Genomic DNA, 24,243 nt, shown 5'->3' with positions numbered 1-24,243 from the left:
AGACCAAAACAGTAACATTTTCACCCGTGTTACAGAGTGAAGCCTACAGTCCTCTTCCAAGCTCTGCTGCTACTTTGGCCAAGCTTGCGGTGAGCCTCTGAAATGATATAAATGCAATCAGAGCAAACAGCCCATGGAGCGGGCCCCACTGCAGCCCAGCAGCCCCCCAGCCCAGGGAGCAGAGTCTTTTCTACACCAGGCCAACTTCTGACCACACGCAAATTGCTTTGGGCTGGCTAGCAAGAAAGGACCCGTATTACACCCAAGCCCGCAAGCCGCAATTATAATACTTATGCTCAGACTTTGCACATGTTGTCCTCCTCTCCCACTCTGTCTGCATAAGTTTTTCTTACGCACCAAGAGAACGGCACTGTGCTGTGTGCTTGTTCTAGTTTGGACCATATGCAACGTTATCACTCTGAATGTGGCTGGATCTGTCATTTGGGTTGTGTTTTTTACTGTCGCATTTTGTCAGGTTGGAAAGAACAATCTCTCATTGGCAGTGCTGCAAGTTAAAAACACCACTAGAGTACATGAGCACAAGGAAAGTCAGGCAAACATCCCAAACTGTTTTATAAAAATGGTGCTAAATGCTCCTAATGATGTTTATTGCTGTAAGGTTGCCCTTATGCTCTACTTCAGCTCATATGCCTTCCTCTGGTTCTGGGAGTTGTGAAATATTAGGAAGTTGCATTCTCCTGACCGAGTTCACCAACACCTCCCTGATGCTATCACCACATAACATCTTTCCTAAAGACTATTTGCATTTCAAAAAGGCAGGCAATATTCATTGCCAGAGAGACTGTTCATATGGGATATTTACAATTAAGTTAGCATTAATGCCACTATTCTGAGTCACAAGAAACAGCAGTAAGCGATCACGTGGAATAACAGAAAATAGCTGCAAACTCTGTGAGGATTGTAATAGCGTGGAATTGAAGTAATTCCTTTTGGATTCTAAACATATGTTGAAAAATGTATTCATAACATCTTGGCTGAGCAGGTTTGGTGATTACTAGCAACATGATGGATCTGATTTGCTGCTATCTACAAATGAGGTTACATTTATTATTCTACTGGCAAAAATTTGGTGATGGAACTTCGTAAAACATTCACCCTATAGGAGAGAGACAACACAGTGCTGTCCTCCGTACAAGATCGGAATGCCTTGTAGAGTTTACAAAGAAATTGCTTGCTGGCATATTTGATCTAAAGAATTCTTGAAAATTAAAGTAACAGAGGAATATGTCTACATATATAGCATGGGTATGTGTATATACATTTGTATATAAAGAGTTTAACAATATCTAGTGTATAACAAAATAGACAATTCTTCAAACACTAGTCTCGATCTTCAGAAAAGCAAACAAGCATCCTCCTTCTTATGGGTGGTTTACAACATGATATATCACAGCGGTTTACCATGTAATTTTTAAGACACTCATTTCCATTTAAGTTATATCAGAAAATACAGAAAATGAAGTACATAGTGTAACTGTAAATAAGCCAACTATATTTATATAATGTTGTAGTAATTTTTGCCAGCTACATAAGTAGGGTTTTTTTGCCTCAGATTCACACATAGAGACCTAGCAAAAATCCTAACCAGTAAGATGCTGCCTGTGCCAGATCTGAATGATGTGCAGTAGGAACTCTATCTTCCCCAGCCCACTGCTGGGGGACACTCAGGGAAAGAGGCGGCTCTCTAGGACAGTTAAGAGCTGGAGCTGCTGCATGACAGGAAAAGGGCCACGAATTATGTTATACAGGCAAAACAGAGAGGAGCCCAGGCCGTTGCAAGATGCCTTACAACATAGGTACCTAAGGGCAGAAATCTATACACAATAGGGTTTTCACTACTTCCATTGTTCATGGAATAAACATAAAAGCTTTAAAATGTATAAGAATAGAAAACAAAAAATGCAAACCTCCAGATTTTTTTAAATCATCTGTACTTAAAAAATTCTCACAAGTGACAGTAATACCCCACCTTGCTCCCCACTGCTTCATGAATTTACAGACACATGTTCATTTGTATATTATAACAAACTGGGGGTTGGTTAGCAGAGTATAATCCCTTAGGGTTGTCCCTCTGCCAGTTTCCAGTTTGCATTTAAAAGAAAGAAACCAGTGAAGATAAAGTTGTTAAAGACTGTTAGAAGCTTCAGCAAAGACAGGTGTATACCAATAGCTGAATTTTTCTGTTTTCCAAACTGCATATGGGGCATAGGTCACAATAAAAGGAGAAAAGGTAAGTTTCACTTCTAATGAAATTGATAATTCCCTGCTGCTCAGCTGATGAAATATTATCCTCTTTTCAAGAAGACTTTCAGCAGCTATATTCATACAAGAAGAAAAACCAGAGCATCTTTACAATTTACTTACAGTAGTTGTCCTATGACAAGGCATTTATGTCTTATGGATGACTGACAGTAAACAGTTTATTTACCTGCCTCGTAATGCATTCTGGATAATGATTAAAAGAAATTCTAATGGTCGAGTCCAGTAGCTGCTTTCTACATAGTATCACCCTGATTCTTGGCACTCTATACATGTGTAATACAGGCCTTTGCTTCCTACTCATCACCCAGCTGCGAATACTAGTGATAACATCCAGAGAAACACACACACAGGACCCTTAACAGTGGAAATACTCAAGAAATACAAAGGCTGTGAAGAATAGAAAACCTCTACACTTAAAAAGCTGCAAAATAGAACATATGGCTAAGTATGGCAAAAATGAAGTGACCCAGTTTGATGTATGCACACCTGTGTACATACTGATGGACTTGATCAGGTTATTGAGGTACCTGTTCTGTACTTTTTCAACATGATAAAGTGTACTGTAACTGATTATGATTTTCTGACAAAGTGCAACACTGGAATTATAGACACTCATGGACAATAGTATAATACATTGTTTCTAGTAAATTATTTATTTACAGGCTGCACAGAAAGACAAAGCGGCTCTAGCAGTTCTACCCAACTACAGTTCGTCTTATAAAGGAAAAAGCAGAAAGCAAAAAAACCAAAAAAACAAACCAACCCACAACCCCAAGAATCACCTACTGGGAAAGCTCTAGGTACAGGATGTAAATCTAGGGTCTGCGCTTTTCAGAAGCCCCGAATTAGAAACAGCAGGCAAGTCTTGTGCAATTCAGTACCTGGTTTTGCAATGTCTTGTAGCAACCTGAATTTTATCTGTAATTGCAAAGCAGACTTGCAGTCCCACAAGGAGAGTACAAAAGCTAGCTCTAGGGCATCAGGCCAGACAAAAGTAGAGTTTATCATAGAACCAGCGCCACTGGTTACACATAAACAGAGCATGCTGGACCCCTGTGTATTGATTAGAAACCTCCTACTGTCTCATACAAATATATAGGTGATTTTTGTCTATAAAACATTGCCAGTGGATTTACTGGTGGATTTACTTGAAATCTCAGAAAACAGAAACCGTAAGAGCAAATATTTTTGTGTAATAGTTGGACTGCCTAGAACAGTTTGCAAACAACTCAGCTATTATAAAGGACAGATAAATGTAGCTGAAAACCATTCACACCTGCCACCATGAGCAGGTTGATTCTCTCTATACATTTTTAAATGGAATATATTTGCCATATGTGCTAACATATACAATATGTTCTAAACTACTTGGAGTCTGACATACAAAAATCTGAGTCCCTATCAAAGGCAAAGATGACGAGAGTACAGGAAACAATGCAAACATTTTCCTGAACATGTAATATAAAATAGTAATTTATTCTACAGAAACTCTCCCAGTTGTTTTTTAGTGATGGAGAGGTCATCCAGTCCACTTCCCTGCCTACAGCCAGGTCAGCCTGAGAGATACCAGTCGAGGCATTCCTGAAGACTTCCACTGATCAATACTCTTGTCTCCCCAAGCAACCTATTCCCATGCAGTGCTTCAATATTCTTGTAATTGGCAAGTATTCCCCTTCTCGCCACACATCTAATCTTAACCTGTTTTCTGTAATTTAAACCTTGTACTTTTTGCTGTATTACTAGTGTCCCATGGATAACACAAAGGTCATTAGAAGGAAGCCAGCAGTATGCAAAATTTATAACCATTTCCCTCTGCTCCATCAGCCAGACCATAACAGAACATGCTGGAAAGAGACAGATGCAGGACACACCTCCATGAAACCGAATGTCATGTGCTGTGTCAGTTTGAAAATGAACTACTGTTAACTACTCTCTAAATAGTTACTCAGCAAGTTTTGCATATAGCCAAATAGTTCTACCTCCCACATAACCTGCTTGCATGAGTCTCATATAATAATCAAAACCTTCCTGAAGTCAAAATGACATCCCTGATCCACAAGTACTATTTCTCTGTCTCTTAGAAAAATAAGTTAGATAGGGGTTGTCAAAACCAAACCATGTAATACTATGTTAGCTGTTTTTCAAACCTTTGTATCTTCAAGCTGCTTACAAATAGTTTGTGTGATTATTTGTTCCAGCATTTTTTCATTTCAATTGACACGCTTCTAATTGCCCACGCCTTTTTGTCCCTTTCTAAAGCAAGGCATTAAATATACATCTTCCTCTTTCAAGTCTGAATTTTCAGCCATCCTGATAACCTGTCCTTTGTAGATAATTAGTAATAGTTCATAGGTTGAACAGTTTGAAAACATCTCACCTATTGTGTTTTGTGGTTTGCTTTTTTTTTTTTAGCTGGGCTACATTTTTCTGTAATCTTATTTCTTTGTTGCTAGGTTTAATTAAGTTAGCTGACTGCAAAATGACTGTTTTTAAGAAAGGGCATGTACCCAAGCATTGAACATTTTAGCTTTCCCAATGCTATCAGTTTTTCCTCCCCAGTGAATAGCTGACCAACCCTTCGTGGATATTGTCTTCCTTCTGCTAACATATGTACGGAATTATTACCAAACAGAACACCTCGCAGGAAACATGAACAATGCACCTTGAACTTTCAGTTTTGCCCTCATTTTCACATTACTCTTACTTTCATATTCAGTAGCTGATCCACTTTTGTCTGGGAGTCTTCCTCCTAGTGTTTAACACATGAATGATGAGGAGCTCAGTTTCACTAAATTGGACATTTAATATACTGCTTTGAGACCACGGTGTTCTTTCCAGATAATTCCTTTCTTTCATCATACCTGTCTTCATGAGATCTTACCTATAAATTATCTGAGGTCATCAATATCTCCTTCTCTTCTTCTAAACATCATGCATTTAAGATCATTTCAGAATCGCCATCTCCAGAAGTTGTCTTTCACTTTTTCAGCCGGTTCTTTCCAATCTGACTGAAGCAAATTTATGTTTTCCCACTAGCTATTTTCTCCTATGTGACATTAGAAATATGGTCACTGACAGAATCCTGCTGATATGACATTTTCCCAGCTGATGTTCAGCTCCTATTTGTTTTATTACTAAATTTTTCAACTATGTAGACATTATCATCTAAATTCTATGCCTTGGATAATTCCATTTGATAACTTAAAGAAGCTTAGCTTACTTGATCTTGCTGGTTTGGTAGAGTTAAACATTTGCATTTTAGGAAAGACATGATTTAGAGGTGTGGGAATCTCTCTTCGTTACTGACAACTACTATACTTTGCCAAAGCAGGTAAACTTTTAGATATACAAAATGGTCTAACAGGGTAGTTGGTAGGTAGTTTTACTTACAGTCCATAGAAGATAACACTTTTACCAGCCAACCTTTAAATAGATATCACACATGTAAAACTGTCACCACATGTAGTGTGTACCTTTTATTCACAGATTTTTCAGTGCCTTTAATTGCTTTAGCTTAATCTAGAACTACAAGCAACCATATGATATATAAAGCAACTTCTAAACAAGCTACTTTTTTTTTTTAAGATACCAGTTATACAAGTTATCCTGACAGATCTTTTAGAACATTTAAAACAATCTTGAATGTGTGCTAATATTTCCAGTTCTGCTTGTTTACGCCATACCTTTTTTCCATTACTATAGAGACACCTAAGGCATTTGATTATTACCTCAATTATCTTCCTTTTTGTCCATCCCTATATGAATAACCCCATTTCCTCTCTTCTTCCACCTCCAGTTTTTGAGCTGTTGTCTAAGTTGCTGTTATTTATATTTACCCCTGGGATTCGTCATCCTCCAGGTGTTGTTTAAGAGCTCTCTTTTATGAAGGTAAAAAATCACCGCTTTTCTTTGTATTTAGCATCAATTAAATTCTCATTGTTTGTTTCCACAATTCAATCTTTTTCTTAAAAAAAAAAAAGGTAGGAGGTGTCAAAGAAAGTACACTTTACATCAAATGCATGAAATGAAAGCATCAGATCAGACTCGCTGAAAACTATTAGTTGAAAGAATTACCTATACCTCACCTTATTTTCCATACCTGTAAAGTTAGAATAATAACTTACTTTGTAAATATTCAGAAGTCTGTGGTCGAAATGCAACATGTAGGAGTGGGGTACCACAATAAGAAAACTAACAAGTTTACATATGCAACAAAATGCATTGAAATTACCAAGTTAGTTTTAAATCATTTATGAAACCAGAAGTATAGCAAAGTGAAATAGAGTCTTTTCAGCTTTCCTTATTAACTACCTGGTTCCTTAGCTGTATAAAAACTAGTATTTATTTGTTAAACATAAAATATCTTCTATGAGCAGTGTTATCTAAACAAATTAGTATACAACTCAATTGAAATTCTTGTAGCTTTACAGGCATTTTAATTTGTTGATATCATTCTATGTTTTAGAGATAGAAGAAATCCATTTCTCCTGTCTTGATTTATGCAGAGCATAAACATAACTGAAGAAACAGGTATTGCTTTCCATGTATACAATTGTATTTGTTGACATGAAAGAAATACCAGCCACAAATGCTGACAATCCCCAAATTAATTAGTCTTCCTACATATTCGATTCCAAAGGAAAAAAAAAATCAAACCAAAAAAACAAACAAAAAAAACCCCACCCCACACATTACTGATTGGGAAGCACAAAGAAGAGGTGCTGTAGTGGATATTTCAGCAGAAAGCTGTTTCTTCAGAACAGTAAGTTCCTGCATCGCTTGCCTGAAGGAACCAGGATAAACTATATATATTTTCAAATCTTGATCATTCCCTAACCAAGTTGCTCTATACCTGCCTTTCTCATTTCTTGCACATCATCATAAAGCACCCCACACTCAACTGCTGAACTGATTGCAGGATTATACTGTCCAACCTCATTTTCAGAAAATCCTCTGCACAAATACCAGATGAAAAGCTGTTAAGATTTTACCTTACTAATCAAGCACTTAGTGTTCCTCCTATGTTTGCGTTACCACATATCTTTTCCCATCTTATTTTCTCAAGTAAAAGGGTCTATCCTAATCTTTAATTGCACTGTCTTAGTTGAAGAGGCAACAGATGGAACAGCTTTCGTGTGTCCCATTCAAAATTATTCTCCCATACTCTCTTAAAGAAGAATCCACAGCATATGTTCCTCATGCATCACTCTGGGCCCATATTAGTTACCTTGGGGTTTGGTTGGGTTTTTTCCCCTCCCTCGGCCCCAAGCAAGCAGATACTGTTTCTCTTAGTTTGACTGTAAATCTCCTATTGATCCTTTCTGTAGCTTCTCTGTAATTTACTTTAAAAAACATTGTTAGGTTAGCACCATGTGAACCTGATTCTATTATCTTACTGCAGTGATGCATTTAGCTTTCGAACTGATTCTATAGCTTTATATTTAGCATGATCTATTTTTAGCCTTAAGTACAACAGAACAAGTGACAGAAACTACATCCTTCCCTTTCTCCCCCCAGAACAATTTATACACAAGATGTTTACTGTGGATGGCAACTTTATAATAATTTGAAATGGAAAGAGGTTCTAAGGAAAAATGTGTACCCGAAGTCATAAAAATCGAACTTAATGTGAATGTGCAGTCCCTGCCACAAATCTTCTGGGAAAAAAACCCAATCTTTTTTCTTCATTTTGTTAAAGAGAAAGTGGAATGAAGCTGCAGCAAAGAAAGTAGCAACATTCTTCAACACAAAATAAAGCAACTGAAACCAAACTGATGCATACAATTGTCAATGGAATGCAGTAGAAGTTTGGAAAGTTTATCAAAGTGTTTCTATACTAGTCAAAACTAACGTGTTACTACCACTGCCATCACATACTCCAGTGTAACAGTGAGGCAACATAACAGAAGAGTTCCTAACATTCTTCTTCAACTCTGTGTGGTTGACTACATAAGTTTCCATCTGCTAAAGGCAGAGTTGATACTCATTTGCTAATTTAAGGCAATTTAAAATCATATAGGACACAATTTCTCTTGTTGCAGATCAGCTACACTTTACCCACAGACTGAGCTTTTTTCCAATGTCCTGCTGAACTCCGCTTCCTGAAGTGTAGAAAAAGGCTACACAGCTTAGCGATTGTATCATGCTCACCCTCAATGCAGGAGAGCTAATGGAGTTAAAACAAGATTCGCTGATTAACTGCTTTAAGATGGAAATCATGCTGTAATTGCATTCTTAACAGTTTTTCCTCACAAGATTCATTTATATCTGCCTGTCACTGTCCCCTCTGTACTGCTGATATTTTCTTTAACCAACATGAACAGTTTGCTGTTTCTTCCAGGACAATTCCACGTTTCTTCAAAGAACCTTAAATAAGATGCTGCCGTGTCCCCTTCCTCTTAATCTCTTTTGGCTGCTAAGATATCACAGATCCTTAGCACACAAGCTTGCATCTGTGCAGCCAGATGCTCACCTCCCCTTCTTCACACACACACCAGCATTATCAATTCCTATCAGTATGTGACAAAGGAAAAAAACTAAGGAAAAGACATCATTTATGAGCAAGGACCAAAAGTATGGTCATGTATTCTCAATCTTCCTCCCACTCCCATCAGTTTAAACAACAGCATCCAAACCTAAGCCAAGAATTTTGATTATCCTCTACCAACAACAAAGACTTGCTTTGTGTAAAGGTATCTGCAAACATGCAACACAGAGAAGGCTTTGACTTGCAATTGTTTTGCCCCTTTTACTTTATCATCTATGTAAATTTCCCCATTTGCCTTCTTTTCTTGATCTCATTTTCAGTTTTTCTTTCATGCTATCCCCTAACATTCTGATGTCATCAAGTGCACCAGGAACCTACGCACCTACATTCTTTGCAGCACCTCCTCTGCAATACCTTTGAACACCTATACAACTCAAGCCTTATTTCAACATATTTTCTTAATTTTTTTCATCACACTTGCCTTTTTTCTGTTTGAGCAGTACTTCTACAAACATGAAACGTTTCTGCATTAACTATTCAAAACATTCCTGCTTCTAGACAAAGATAGAGGATTTCTCACCATTCCCAGTGTATCGTACACATCGACACATAGAAGAAACTGAAACCTCCTCAATGTATTGCTTCACTAACACTTTCAGGAGGCGATATTTCAATGCTATCTTTTCCCAGTATATTAGACACACTAAGTCCTTTCTACTTCACAATCCAGTAAATCCTTTTCATTTTTTCATTGAAAAGGAAGAAAAGAAAACTTAAACCCTTGCACAAGCTATGAACATGTGCATAGAAAAAACTGGAGGGAAGGGAAATAATTAACAAGTGAGAATTGCTATGAAGGTCCATCTAACTAAACAGCTTATAGGAAAACCTGTAAGATTTAAGTCTGAGCCACATAGATTAAAGGCAAAATGTTAATGCCTATAGAAGAAGACGACAAAAAGTTCTATGTGAGTTGTCATTATTAAAATGCCTTAGGGAAACTTTCTTATGGTAATTTAAACTGAAAAGGTTAAAACCTTAAATGGTATTATGTTCAGTCTGTATGCAGTGGTTCCATACAATGAGAGATGAACATACAACTTGCTCTTGCAGAAACACTAACTGTTGCTATGTGACCCATTAACTCCACAGATTTAAGGGAAAAGCCTAAGGAGAAACATGCCACAAAGTACTTAAGCTTCAGGCAATGCTCAACCTTCTAATAGTCTAGAGAGCACCAGCACACAGTGTTTTCTACGAAATCCAGTGTATAAAGCATCGGTTACGCATTACATGTACATACTACGAATTGAAAGCTCCATCAGAGTCAAGAGACTCTCACAAGAGCAAGTTTATGAAATACTGATCTACCTTCTGCAACTTTACTTCCACTGAACTGGAAATACAAGCAGAGTTGGTAGATGATTTTTAACCTACTGTGCATGCTCTTAGAAAAATAGTTTCTCATCTCACCCATGAATTGGTCTGATTTTCAGTTGGTGTCCTGCTTCAGTCATTTTTTTAGTATAAAATAAAACACATTACTGAATAATTAAAATGTAGACAAATGTTGTATTTACTAGAAGTGTCGATAATATGCATGACAAATATGTAAATACTTATAAATTAACAGACTCATACCACACGAAAGTGAAAGCCATCACAGAAACTGTATTCATAATTACTTGAACTGTTGTGACTAGTAGGCTACATCGAAGACAAGTAGCATTTTACCACACATTAGCATTAATTCAGTGTTGTTGTTCACATCTCCACGGTACACCACCACATGGGAGACAGAATTAAGGTTCAGTATGATACCTTCTTTTGTACTCTTCCTTACTTTTTTCAGACTGTTTTGTTCACCATTTTTCTTCATTAGATCTCAAAAGATCATTTGATCTTGCAGATATCAGCTTACATGTAGCTGCTTCCTACGAAGAGTTGTAAAAGGCTTTCTACTGTTTCTGCTATTTTTAATATTTTACGTCTCACTACACAAACTGTAAGCCTCCACAGTATGAAGATCAATCTACTAAGGAGCTAAAGGCTGTAAAAGTGTCCAATCTTCATGATGAAATCCACAAGACTATATTTTTTTAAAATTAAAAAGTACCTCAGCCACTTGATGGTGAAAGTATGTATTTTTGACGTTTTCTTCACCAGAAATGAGACAGTAAAATCAACTTGTAATTATTCCATTATGATTTGAGTACATCGTACTGTCAGTGATAAAGAGAGGCACATGCTCCTTATGTTTTAGCATGACTATGTTTGACAGTCTTTTTCAAAAAGCAGAGAGAATTAAATCCTTTCATGAATCTAGCCTTACATCACACAGAATTGAGAGCTTGTCATTCCAACACCTAACTCCTGTGGAGTCTCAAACTGAGACTAGAAACAGGCAGAAGACTACATGGGAGAGATCACTGAAAACCTCCCTTGCTAGACCACTGCTTGCACTTCTCCTTTGGCATGCTTAGATGCTGAGATCTTGAACAACCCATCGATGCTCCACAGGAAGCCTACAAAAAGGTACCTAACACAAAACAACTTGCTTTTAACTGGAAATTGTTATGGCTCCTACCAAAATGCAGAATTCAATCTTCTACCAGATCAAGCTCCTCTAGGCTAGGATCCAACTAGCTTCAGGATTCTAGTCAAGCATAAGTGAAAGATGTAGGAATGGACAAATTTCTGGGAGAGTAGAGAGCAAGAATGTTGCATATTTACACATCTAAAATGCTGCTAAGAAAAATTCCCTTTAGATACAGAAAACTTTATTTAGCTAAGGGATTTTTTTAATGTCACATTCTTAGGAGTGACCTCTGAGGAAACTAACAAGTTGGAATTCTTTAATATAAAGATGAGATGAATGAGAATAAAGCAGTATTCAAATATGTAAAAGGCTGTCCCCCAAAAGGAAAGAAAGAACCTATTCTCAGTGCTTCTAGAGAACACTATAAATAGTAACAAGTTTAGATTATAGCAAGAAAAGAACTCAGGCTAGACATATGGAAATTTTTTTCCAATAAGAATTGTGAAGCATAAGAGGAGATGAAGCAAGAATCTCTCAGACTTCATTTCTTCTGCCTGGGGAAGGAGATGGTGGACTTGATTTTCTGAGGTCCCCTTCCAACCTTCTCGAGGTTGAAATCAGTCACTTGCACATTTGAACTTTACATGTGGTAAATGAATAAACACACTGGAAGTTTAACAACTTTCTTCTTTAAAGGGTCTTGTAAATTAATTCATTATGCATTCAGATCTTTCTTCACATGAAACAGGATACAGTTAGTCCTGGCTTTGTTTCTACCATTTATAGCTCTGTGAAATTAGAGAGTCTGACAAGATCTATGTTCACACCCTCCTTGTAACCGTTGCAAAGATACAGCTACCAAGATTGTACCAGAGCTGCAAAAGCAGAGGGAAAGGCTGTGTAGCAACCCTTTCTACAAGTAAAGAGATTAGAAAAAAAGATGTAGATTACTTCCAGTCAGTCTTTGACCCCAGAGTGAGAAAAGTCAAGGCATTTCTTTTCTATAAAAAAGATTAATACTGAATTACTAATGTTTTATAGAATAAATTGGTAGAAATCCCAGCAGCTTTTAAGTTTCCAGTAGCCTAGGTTCAGGCACCTGTTAGTGCCTCCAATGTGCTGCCTCTCAGTGCATCTTTTATTTCAGTCCTTCTTAAACTCATGGTAAAAACAGGCTTTTACTAAATACATTTCATTTTATAAATATAAAAGCAGGAGAAAAGTAGCCCAAATATTGCATGCTACCACCTCACCTCCACCAGAGCAAAATCAATACTGCTTATTTTCACAGAAGTCATGGAACTCTGGGTGCTGTGATCAGCAGCAGAAGCATGTACTGTAGTTAATTCACTAGCAAGGAAAACTTGCAAGTTTGTAAAGTATCAAAGACTAACCCCGTGAAAGTCACGATACTTTAATTAATCTCTGGCCTCTAATTAATCTCTGGCCTTAGCCATTAAAGTGGATTTGAAACTGTGTTAGCTAAAGACAATGAAAAAGTAGAGTTAAAAGAGGGACCAAAAGAAAAAGAAAGAAAAGAACTAAAGCGGAGCTAGCCTTCACTTTATCAGATTTACTCCAAAAACCACGTAAGTTTTTGCAATTAAGAATAAGCTACTCCAAAACAGTGAAAAGCTTGCTAATTAATTGTTCAATAAAGCCTACACAATCCATGATAATTTTAATTATATTACTGGCTTCAGAGATCATACAAGTTTTAAAAAGAACAGCTTCCTCACACTTCATCTGCTATCATATACCACTGAACTTCCAAACCCGTTCCTTCATCTATGCTAAATAAATGGCAAGAAAAATGGCATTTCAGTACTGCAGATTTAAAGTCCCCAGACACCAGTCAGGGAACATTTGCTGAACAAACCTGTGTTTTCCTACATTGTCAGACAAACAATCCAGAACTTGAAATAAAACTTGCTTCCCCTCACTGTTGAGGTAAGGCTAAAAGCTCTCTCAGTCACCTGCAATTTGCAACTTTCTGATGATTCACCACTTTTGAGGGAAACAGGGAAGAAAAAAGAAAAAAAAAAAGTATCATGGAAAGCCAATACAGGTGAAGGGGGGGGGGGGGGGGGGCGGGGGGAAGGAAATGCTCGTTAGCACTGGTTGACAATCCCAGTCTTTTCACTCTGAATTATGCTGTTTATGAAATTTCCATCATGTTGCCAAACATGAAGCACCAGAGGCTTGATCCTTTGGAGTACTCCAAACACGTAAAGTAACTTTACGCAGATAACAGCTATTGGCACATGATTTGTTGTACTTTAATGCTGTCCAAACGAATGACTCATACAATAAAGCTTTCAACTTTAATCAGCATAAACCCCTGCTTCAAACTTGCAGTCAGCATAAAACCTTACATGACCCCTCACACTTTTTATAATCAAGTCTCCAGATATTTGCATATTTAGTGAGCTATAAAATGGCTTTATTTTTTATATCACTTAATGTTATTGGTCACATTCCATTGCAGTGCAAATCTGTTGTGAACGCAGACACACAGTAACTATATCACGGACACTTAGTACAGCTTCACAGAGCACTAGGCGTGGAGAAACTGCCAACATCCCACAATTCTTTATTGCCATTATTTTAAAGTTTGGTGTGGATGCCTTTTGTCACCTGTCCAGCCTAGTTAATTCTCTGGGGTTTCCCTTTTCAGATATGAGTAGCAGAGATCAGGAATTAGAAACAGAAGAAAAGCTATGATTGCCTGGGAACCTGCAAAAGGAACCATGAAGCTGAATTTAGCACCAGTGTGCACAGAAGAGAAATCAATCTGGTGTCCTTTCTGAAAAAAGGACACTTAAGCTCTGGCACAGTTTTCACTATATTCACTTTTGTTAAAAAAGATGTAACATCAGCATGAGAAAACTTCTATAAAGTTCTTACACTGTCACAAATTTGTTCAGCAGCTTTTTTGGTTTTTTAAATTGTTCTTTTCTTGGGTCCCTACTGATCAGGGACAGCTACTTGCATGGACCACAAATTCAGCAATGTAAATAAGTGGAAATCTGAATTCATAGCTTCATTTTTTTTCCCTCCAATAAAAATCTATTTGATCAGACTATTGTAAAGTAATTGTATTAGAAATACTTCAGTAATAATGTTTTAGGACACTTCACAAGTGAAAAACATCACTGAACCAAATTCAACATGTGAGAAATAAGTATGTTAAAAGTGTCACAAGATTTAAAGTTTCTTGAAAATACATGCAGAAGACAGCAAGAAACTTCATCTGTGAGTGATAGCAAAGCAGCAGCATCTGCACCAGCCTGCTGGGAGATATGGAAATTCAGCATATTTATTAAGTTCATCAATTTTTTAATTTCAGCGGTTTACCCAAGCACAAATCAAATTTTGCTTTAAGCTAGTACTAGACCAATGCACACTAAAGGTGAGTTTAGTGCAAGCTTAAAAACATCACTTTAACACACATGTTCTATCTCTAAATTTTCTGAAACTGACTCAGGAGCTCTGTTCATGGACATCCTTCAGAGCAATGGCTGCAAAAGAAATCAACTCTGCAGGGTAAACTAGGCCTACACTTCGAGTAACGTTCACTTTCTGGGCTTTGAATTAACCAAGCTTGGCCTTCCACGCACTAATCCTAACTGTAGCACAAAACATAGGAATTAGGTAGCCTCCCCTACTGGCTGAAGGTGTTTAATGTCATCTCCTTTATCTGAAAAAGGTAAACCAGAATCATAAGGTTAAATGTATTTTTACAGCCTAGCTTGCACAAACTTCAGTATTAACCATGGTTTACGTTAGAGTTCCTCTGTGTCTTTGTGGCGTTGGATAACTGATAGCTGCCTGCATTTTGACCAATCACTGGAAGTATAAACTTGCTGCAGCAAACCCAAAAATCAACCCCCATTCACAACCTTAAAGACTGTATTGCAAAATTTGGGTTATTCAAATTTTCTATTTAAATAGGGAAGAACAGCCTAACAGACCTTTCCAATTCTTTCAGTTTAAGACATAATTTCTTCCTACTTTTGGAGTATGTAACACTCTTTGCCATTTATACTTTCTGCTTCACTTTCACCTAAAATTTGAATGTGAGGCTTCAGCATTCTCCCTTAAGGCTGCTTTCTACTCCAGTAATGCAACCGAGAAGAAGAGTGCCTCAGAAGCGGTGCTGTAAGCAGCAGTTCTTTCAGCTGCCAGTGCAGCAACAAATGTCTGCTAAATACATCTGTATAGTTCAGCCCTTCCAGCTCTTCAAATCTGCAGGATCTGCCTTTGAAAGAATTTTTAGGGTCATGTTAAGATTATAAATACATGAGAAATTTTTAAGAGAAGACACTCAAACAGGAGGAGAAAAGTCTTAACTCTCCAGGTCATCACTTGTGCGTGTATCTCTATGACCACCAGGGTTGCTGGAAACCTGTTTAAAAAATGTTCTTCAGAAAAAGATTCACTAATGCATTTTATGCTGTTTATAAAATGGTACATTACAAAGCATTAGAAAGTTTTTCTTTCTTACTATTTCTGGGACAATCAGCACAAAAATAGAATGGTGTAATCTCGTTTAGCACTTATGAAGAGAAGTCTTTCCATTTTAGGCCATGAATACATAGCTGGGTCTTGAGCAGCTGTGCAAAGCAGAGCAAAAATTTGACAGCGTCTTTAAAGCAAGACCTTTCCCCTCTTCTACTGAATAGATTAAAATAAGGTAAAAAATCAATGGAGCATTGAGATGGGAGCTTTAGGCTGTTTTACTGCCTTTACTCAACGCAAAAAGCAATCAGCTGACTGTTAAGTCTTTGTAGAACTCATTTCAGATTACAACAAATTTCACTTGAGAGAAAGCATATATAAACACACCAGCCCAGAATACTGAAGTGTTCAGTGGTCCTAGAAACCATAAAAAAATACTAACTTATATTTTTGTTAAACTTTTTTCGCATGCTTTATACCTGTTAATCGAAGTTTTGTTAATATGACTGGGGTATTTGATGGTGGGAAGGGGGCTGCCAAGTTCCTCTCGTTTGTGGACAGTGGTTGTGTCATACAGGCAGCAGAACAAGCTCATGGTACTGCTGCTGTCAACAGTCATCTCCTGGTCCCCTGCCACAGTGCTGAAAACTTATATTCCCAGTACACCACCTTGTCTCTAACACCTCATCTCCCTTAAATCCGAAACATGAGAATGAAGACTATCCACCACAGCTGCTTTTGAGAGCAGGAGATCAGAGTAAGTGGGCTGCAAGGGAATACGTGAATGTCAAAAAAAACCCAAATCAAAAAAAACTCCTTGACCGACGCTGTACTACATAAGTATTTTTAGCGAAATAGTAAGAGTTCATAATCACTGCTGTGATCACAATCACAAGGGAAAGTCTAGTACCAGATGCTGGGTGATATTTTATTTTTCCAATACAAAACCAAGAGCTCTCTATATTGACCTAAATTCTCAAACAGCCCATCATTAAACCCTGCATTCATGAAAAGCGGTCTTCTTTAAAAAGCCAAATCTGACTCACTTTTAAACTACCTTTTATATTTCTATATTGCACTCTTGTCTAAAGACATTTACCTAGCTCCCGTTCTTTGGAGTGAAGCAATCAAGTTTATAACAGAGGAAGGATTTCAGCTCTTAGAGAGAACATGCCTGTGCTAAATGAGTAAGATTTCCTTGTAATAGACTTTTAAACATAAATAGGCTCTTACTCACCAGATTAATCCACTCCTGTGACTTTACAAGACTGCCTAAAGCTAGATGGCCAGTCTGCAATTCCATTTATAGACACTTAATTTCATCCAGTTTTTAGTCATTAGAAATTGAGAGGGTTTAATCCTTCTGAAATTAGGACCTTAATAACTGCTACAAGTTGCATCTTCACTTAGCAACACACACAAAAAAATCCAGAATTAGTTTTCATTTAGACTATTTGTTTTAAGACACTACTCTGAGAACAATGTAGACATGCATCCTGTTTATTCAGCAGGCAAGGACGTAACAGCCACCAGAACTGGAAGGCTCTTTTACACCACCATGACAATATGAGCAAGCACTACAGTTCAATCCCAGCACTTGTTTACCCAGTCTTGGTAGTCAGGATAAAGGGAAAAAAAAAAAAAAAAAAAGACAAAAAGACACAGGAATTTTTATACTACAAACATCATCCAATAAACCCTTAAGCACCACAAAACGTTACATTCCTCCTTCACAGTACTAAAGAACTTCAGTTTAACTAATATTCCAGGCAAGCTTTATACTGGCAACACAATCAATTGAAGCTCTGTTGCTAGAGACAAGCCTTATCCTTTTTGAATTTTCTTTCATTGTGACCCAAAGGAATAAAGAGCGATAGACACATGCTTGTGAAGGCTGTGTTCAAGATAGCACATTGTTCTAAGTGATCTATGGATACACGCTCTTACACAGACATGAGTATCTTTACTGAAACAAAATTCTCAGCGACCTACTGAAGAGACTTTGAATTGTTAAAGAACCCTAAGTAAAAAAACCAATGTTTTCATTCAGCTTAAACAACTGACAAACCTTGCAAGGGGCAGGGTGAGCCATCTTGATAAATTTCTGATCTGCCAACACTTTGGAGTACTTATTTTCTAAGTAGCAATCAAGATCTGACATAATCTGTCCATGTTGTGAGAAGTAACATAAGGAGTTAATTGACATTTTCCTACCGCATATTTTTAGACAAACATAAAACTGATGTGCTGGATCAGACCCAGAGATCCATTAGCCCGGTTTCCTCTTAGAGAATGATATTGGAAGCTTTTGTAAGGGTCCTATAAGGTCCGTTCCAGATCTATGAAGGACAACTGCCATTACGGCACATGAAGGCTACTGACTAGGTATCTTCCACTCTGAAGTCAATTACTTTAAAGTCTTTCCAAAACACTAGTTACAACTGAGGGTATTAATATACAAATGTAAATAAATTCACTATTAAAAATAACTTTTGTTTAAAAAGTAAATATTTATTTATGTCTGCTATAAGGACAAACTTAAGATTTTTCCACAGTAGGTCTGCAAGCTCTGACAAAGATAACAAGGCATGAAACAAACATGCTGTAAACTGTCTGGATCGTAGACTCTTTGGCAGGAAGACCTAAATGGAAGCCAGCATTTTTTTTATTTGGGTTTTATTATTGATAAGGGGTTTTTTTTTAGTTTGTTTTTACCTTTTAAATGCTTCAGCAGGATTCCTCTCACATTCCCCGGGTTGCAAGAGACTTTGAATAGCAGGATCTCTTAGTTTGTCCTCATATCCCTGGATCAGTCCACCACGGCAGATTTGTGTAACTAAACCTCTAATAAACCCTCCAACACACAGCGTGTCAGAGTCTTGGGCCCTGCAGAAGTGGAAGGCTAGAGCCTGACGATGTAAGCCTCTTTGTAGGTTTGCAGGTGAGCTTGGCCACAGTAACTCAGTACAGAGGGCTGTCTTCCCACTACCGGGCCCTCCTACCAACAATACACCCCAGGCAGCTCCTTTCCCAGAGACAACACCGGTATTATTCCCAGAATTCGCTACAAGAGATGGTTTGTTGGCAGCACTGCTGCTGCAGTTAGCTTTCTCCTGGAGGCAGTGCTGAAGCTTGTGGAAAACCCACTCCCTACAGTAAAACTGCTTTCCCTGCAGCAAGCTGGTTTGAGCCATTTTATAGAGCTTCTTCTCTTGGATTTGTCATAAGCAGCAGTGCACCTTCAGCATCTCAGAGTAGGGAGATACGCATTCATCTTGCACAGAAAAGTCTTCTGCACAGAACTTGACAGAGGTTACAGTAATCAGTTAACCTTCCTTGTAAAACTTAACAGCCTCTTCTCAGGAAGGGTGTCACTCCATTTGTATGCTTTATTACGATTAGCATAACACTATCACAGTTCAGCTGACATCATGAAGCGGTGTCCGATACCAACGCTCAACAATACTTCTCATATGGCTCAAAAGTTCATACAGCTCCATGGCTGCATCTGTAGTTTATGTAGTTGTGCGTGTTCCCAGTATACAGGGGAGACAATACATCTGGAAAAACTGAGGGAGAGCCAGCTTCTCAGTGTATACTAAATGCCTTTCAACCCTAGGCATTAATCTCTTTGGATACACATCCAGAAAGAGCTGTCCGGAATAAAGTGTTCCTTCTGGGAATTTTATTGAAAAAGCAATTTTTCTTCAGAGCACTACATACATATCACAAATGTGGATAAGTACCACTTGCTAATAAACAGTCGCTTTGGACAGGGAGCTTTGCAGACTTCATACATCTGGGCGAGTGTCTGAAGCGCTTCAGATTATGGTTTCTTACGCAGTATAGAGAGGAGAAAAAAAACGTTCACAGCTTCTTATTTCAAGAGATTTGCAAGTGTCTTCTTCAGGAACTTGGATTCTTACTGAACCTGTTCTCAGGTATCTCAATCGCAAGATGTCAGAAGAGACAACATCTTCCCCTAGAGCTCTGAAATAAAGAAGAGAGCACTTTTAACCCTACATGCAAGTCACAATTCAGACAACTGCAAATGCAGACAACAAAGAGTAAAGTCAAGGGCTCTTATTCTTTATTTGTGCTCATACTATTAAATCAAATTAATATAAAAAGCCGCTTTAAAGAAATTTGTTGTTACAGGGTACGATTAGCCACATATAAAAAAACTATCACAATACCCAGTCAGAAAATATGACAGTGGCCTCAAAACCACAGGAGCAGTAAGTCCTGCGTTTCCTCCTGAGGAGAACCGAAAACACCCTTTCATCTTAGCTCTTCCTAACAAGGCTTCATCACCGAATTCTCTCTTCACCCAATTTTCCTACTGCCGGCTACGGGTTGCTTGGTTTTTTTTTTTTTTTTAAGTTTATTTCACACAGGAGAGCTGCCGACGGCTTTTTGCACACTTCTTTGTTCACGCTCGCCGGCAGCGGGGCGCCCGGCAGACTCCGGGGTCACGGTTTAACACCCCCGCCGCCACCGCCGCCCGCCCCCTCGCTGCCCTTGTCACCGCTCCGTTCCCCTCGGCCGGGCTCCGGCCCCACCGTGACACCACCGCCCCGAACAAAACCCCTTTATCCCGGGCTGGGCTGTAACCCCACGCTCGGGTTTCTTTCAGCTGAGGCACAGACACGCACGCCCACGGCTCAAAAGTCACTTCGGCAGCGCCCTGGCAGCCCGACCACCTCCCTCGGAACCCCCCCCCTGAGTCCAGCGAGCAGCTGGAAGCCCGCCCCGCCGCTCGCCCTTCATCTGCTCCTCACAGCCCCGGCGCGGAGCACACACGCCCTGGCCCCCGCTCCCCTCCCCCTGCGCGCACGCATACACACACACACACACACACACACACACCCGGCTCCGCACAAAGATCCCGGGCACCCCGCTGCCAGCCCGGCGGCAGACACAACCACCCCCCCGCCGCCGGTGTCAGCCCACCTCAGGCGGCAGGTACAGCCTGCCCCGCCCGGGACGACCCGCCGCCGCCTCCCCCGCGGCCGGGCGAGGGGCCTCCCCACCGCTGCTCGCTCACCTCCGCCGTCGCCCGAGCGGCTGCTGCTGCTGCTCCGGTCTCTCGCGGCGGCGGCGCGCCGCGCCCCTCCTCTTCCTCCGGGCCCCCGGGCGCAGCCGTGCCAGGCCCGCGGCCACCCCGGTCCGCGGCCGCCTCCGCCCGTTTGTCACTCTCCTCGGCGCCTCCTTGACCCCCCTCCGCCCGCCCGCCCGGCCCGGCCCCGCCCCGCCGCCCCGCCCTGCCCCGCCCCCTCCACCGCCCGCCCCGCCCCCTTCCTCCCCAGCGCGTGCGGCGGCGGGGCGGGGGCAGAGGCCGCCCGGCAGCTGGGGCGAAGTAGTCCGAGGCGGAGGGAGACGGCCCGGGCCGCCGCGCCGCGCCGCGCACCCTCCCGCCGCCCCCGGCCTTTGTCCCGGCCCGGCGGGGCCGTCCCGGCGCGGCCCTGCAGGGGGCGGCCGCGGGCGCTGCAACAGCAGCAGCGGTGTCGGCTACCCCGGGCGGTGCCGAGCGCGGTGCCCGCGGCCCGGGCAGGCCCGAGAGCAGAACTTGGAAAATAAAGGGTTTGGTTGGAGAAAAAAAAAAAGCGACCGTTAAATCAGCCCCGGGACGCCTCGCTGCGGAGCTCAACTCCAGGGCGGAAACAGCGTGCGCGGGCCCTCTAACGGAAGACCTTATTGTCTTCTTGTTCAACCAAGCACAGGCCTAATAGCTGTTTTTCCCTTATGCCACACCATGGCCTTTTCTCATTTTAACCGCAACTGGCCCACTTCGGACAGAGTTTCATCACACGACAGAGGAAGCGCAGCCTCACAAAATACGTGCGGCAATTTTCAACGTTTCACCCCCCTCCCCCTGCTTCTGGTGATGGCATACAAGCAAAAATCATTTCTCCGAGGCTGCTGAGAGCACCGGGGCTTCGCTACAGCCCCCCCTATTCTTTCACACCACGTCAGTATAGTGACCCTCGAGCTTTACAATTTGTGGGTCCCTACAAACCGTTGGGAACGTGGACCTTAATAGGGAAAGAATTAGGGTAGAACTTGCTCCTGGACACCTTTAGGAGGTCCCTGTGAAGCCCCCTCCACCCATGACAAGAAAGCGGGAGCTTTCCTTTATTTTGGCTACACAATAGCAAGCAAGGGAAGGATTTTCATTAAAATTTGCTCCCCTTGGAGCAACCTGCATTAATTTATGATAAGGAACTTTTCCATTAACTGTTGGATCAAGGTCTTTATGATTACTAAATAGTGCCTTCATTTTAGCACAGCTCTGTATGGTTTCATATACCAGGTAGTTAAAGTATTGTGGACTACACACTGAATATATCCGTACGATACAACTGTGTGATTTAGGGCCCTTCAAGCAGCGTCCGGAGATTCTTTGTAGGAGCAAAATGAAAAATTAAATAAATTCAGCTGCTATACTGAAGAGCTTAGAAAAACAAGTCTGCCTGCTTCTGAAAACCAGTAGAACAAGTTTGAAGAACCTTTGGAAGCAGTGAATTACAAATTTGCAAAGCAATTGGGAGTGGGGGAGAAACAGAAATAAGACTAGTAGTAAGAAAAAGTTGTGTAGCTGTTTTGTGCTTTTTGGATTTCTTTTTTTTTTTAAGCTTTCTTACTTGGTTGGGGGTTTTTTAACCATGCACCTTAGTCAAGTAGTCTTCTCTGGGCTTTTTTTTTTTTTGTTCTTCCCCAGCTGCACCACCCTTCCATTTTGAAATGTTGTGGAAACTCAAAACTTCCAAAACTGATGTTAATACAAGTTCCAAGAAACTCTGAACTGTAATTTTTTTTTTTTTTTTTTTTTTTCTTGTTTCTTTTAGCAGTAAAGGAATAGAGGTAGATTACATTTGGAGTCATAGAATCGCAGGTCTGGTCAACTGAGTTGGCTAGAGACAAAACAGAGGTTGACAGAGGGGAAAAGTGTAAAAAACATGCAAGAAATAATTGATGATTCAACACTTTAAGAGAAGATCTTAGGCACAAAAATCAGACTAGTGGATGAGCCAGGAAAAAAAAAAAAAAAAAAAAAGGATTATATTGGACAATAGTGAGACCCAGAAGAAAGCACAGCTTCTGCTTTTCTGATGACCAAGACACAAATGGAAGCACAATTTACATTAAAAGATACTGTCAGATTTTACAATATGCAATGTGAATATACTGCAACAGGAGGAATAGCAGCACGGTTTGCTAAAATCAGAGATATTTAAAGAATGAAGTTCTAGATAAGAATTGTAAAAATACTAACCTTTCCAGGCTAATACAGAAATCCTACAACTGAACAGATGACGTTCATTTGATTTTAGCGTGGGACGAAGGACACAAAATAACTACACCTGCAAAACTACGTTGAGGGTACTGCATCTGAGCAAAGCTTCCCTTCAGGATATCACTTCTACAGCTAACATGAGGAGTATTAAGTACTTGTGGGAATGACAAGGGGAAGAAAGAGAAGGGGAGGGAGGGGAATAGAAGTAGGAAAAAAAAGCAGCAGGCCTACAATATAATTATACGCTTATCACTGGTAGGACTTTTAGTCTTTTGTTCAAAAGAAGGTAAAATGTTGCAAGATTCAAAGTATGACCTGCACACTTCTTTCCACAAGGATGTATGTACGACCTAAAGGTGAAGATTGGTAGTGGCCTTAAATTGACCCCCCTGAATTACTATTAGGAGGAAAAAGCATATAGACACTTTCAATAATTTTTTTTTTTTTTTTTTTTTAATCCTTAAAAAGGTCAAAGGGTTAAAAAAATTAGGTTGTCATGAAATAAGAGGCACAGCCACTTAGGCTGGGATCTTTCATATGTACATAAAAAACTAAGACCCTGAAGTCAACCTTCAAAAGCAAGGAGGGCATTTTGTTATCAAGTTTATTTGCATAGTACCTCCTATATATAACATGACAGCTTAGATGACATCATCCTAGTGAATTATTATAGCTAAGGGTCAGATATTACTGATACAATTGTGCAATGTTGTAGTTAATGAGACAGTGTCAGGATAAGAACCAAACCTTATTTTGTGGTTTTGTATAACTTAGTTGGACACAGATAGCAAACCAACCATGATATAATTGGATGCAATCTTGCAGGCTACAAGACTGACAGATAAGACCTAAAAGAGACACAAAGAAGATGAAACAGATCAAAATTTCCTACCTGAAAAAAACCTCTCTCCTTTTAGCTTCAGTGGTCTGAAGCTGTAGTAACCTTCCTGCTTAACCCAAGCCATGTTGCAGCACCTGGTTTTAAAATACAATGAGATGTTTATGTCATACGTGGTTTTAGGTACAGTTTTATACTACTTAAATACTAGTTAAGGCTAAGAAAATTAGAATAAACTTTTAGTAAAAAGATTGCACAAAAAGTTGTCACGTTACAAAGTCTGTACTGACACTGAAAAACCTGAGGGGGTGGGTTAAACAAAAATCTGTTAAGCTTTC

The 24,243-nt window shown here is 39.8% G+C and overlaps 1 protein-coding gene across 1 annotated transcript in view; it reads right to left on the bottom strand.

The window, feature by feature from the left end:
* Positions 1-20,958, bottom strand: part of ANKRD50 (ankyrin repeat domain containing 50) — a 43,499-nt gene extending 22,541 nt beyond the window's left edge. The window contains exons 1-2 of the mRNA XM_074905124.1: positions 20,818-20,958; positions 18,486-19,760 (exon numbers count right to left, since the gene is read on the bottom strand). Of these exons, the coding sequence (XP_074761225.1) occupies positions 18,486-18,964 (479 nt within the window). The 5' untranslated portion in view covers positions 18,965-19,760; positions 20,818-20,958. The remainder of the gene's footprint in view (positions 1-18,485; positions 19,761-20,817) is intronic.
* Between the last annotated feature and the right edge of the window lie 3,285 nt (positions 20,959-24,243).

Source organism: Athene noctua, chromosome 4 (assembly GCF_965140245.1).
Source record: "Athene noctua chromosome 4, bAthNoc1.hap1.1, whole genome shotgun sequence".
Classification (NCBI taxonomy): Eukaryota; Metazoa; Chordata; class Aves; order Strigiformes; family Strigidae; genus Athene; species Athene noctua.
Note: the sequence above shows the minus strand (reverse complement) of the source record. Positions and strands in the feature narration are given on the sequence as shown.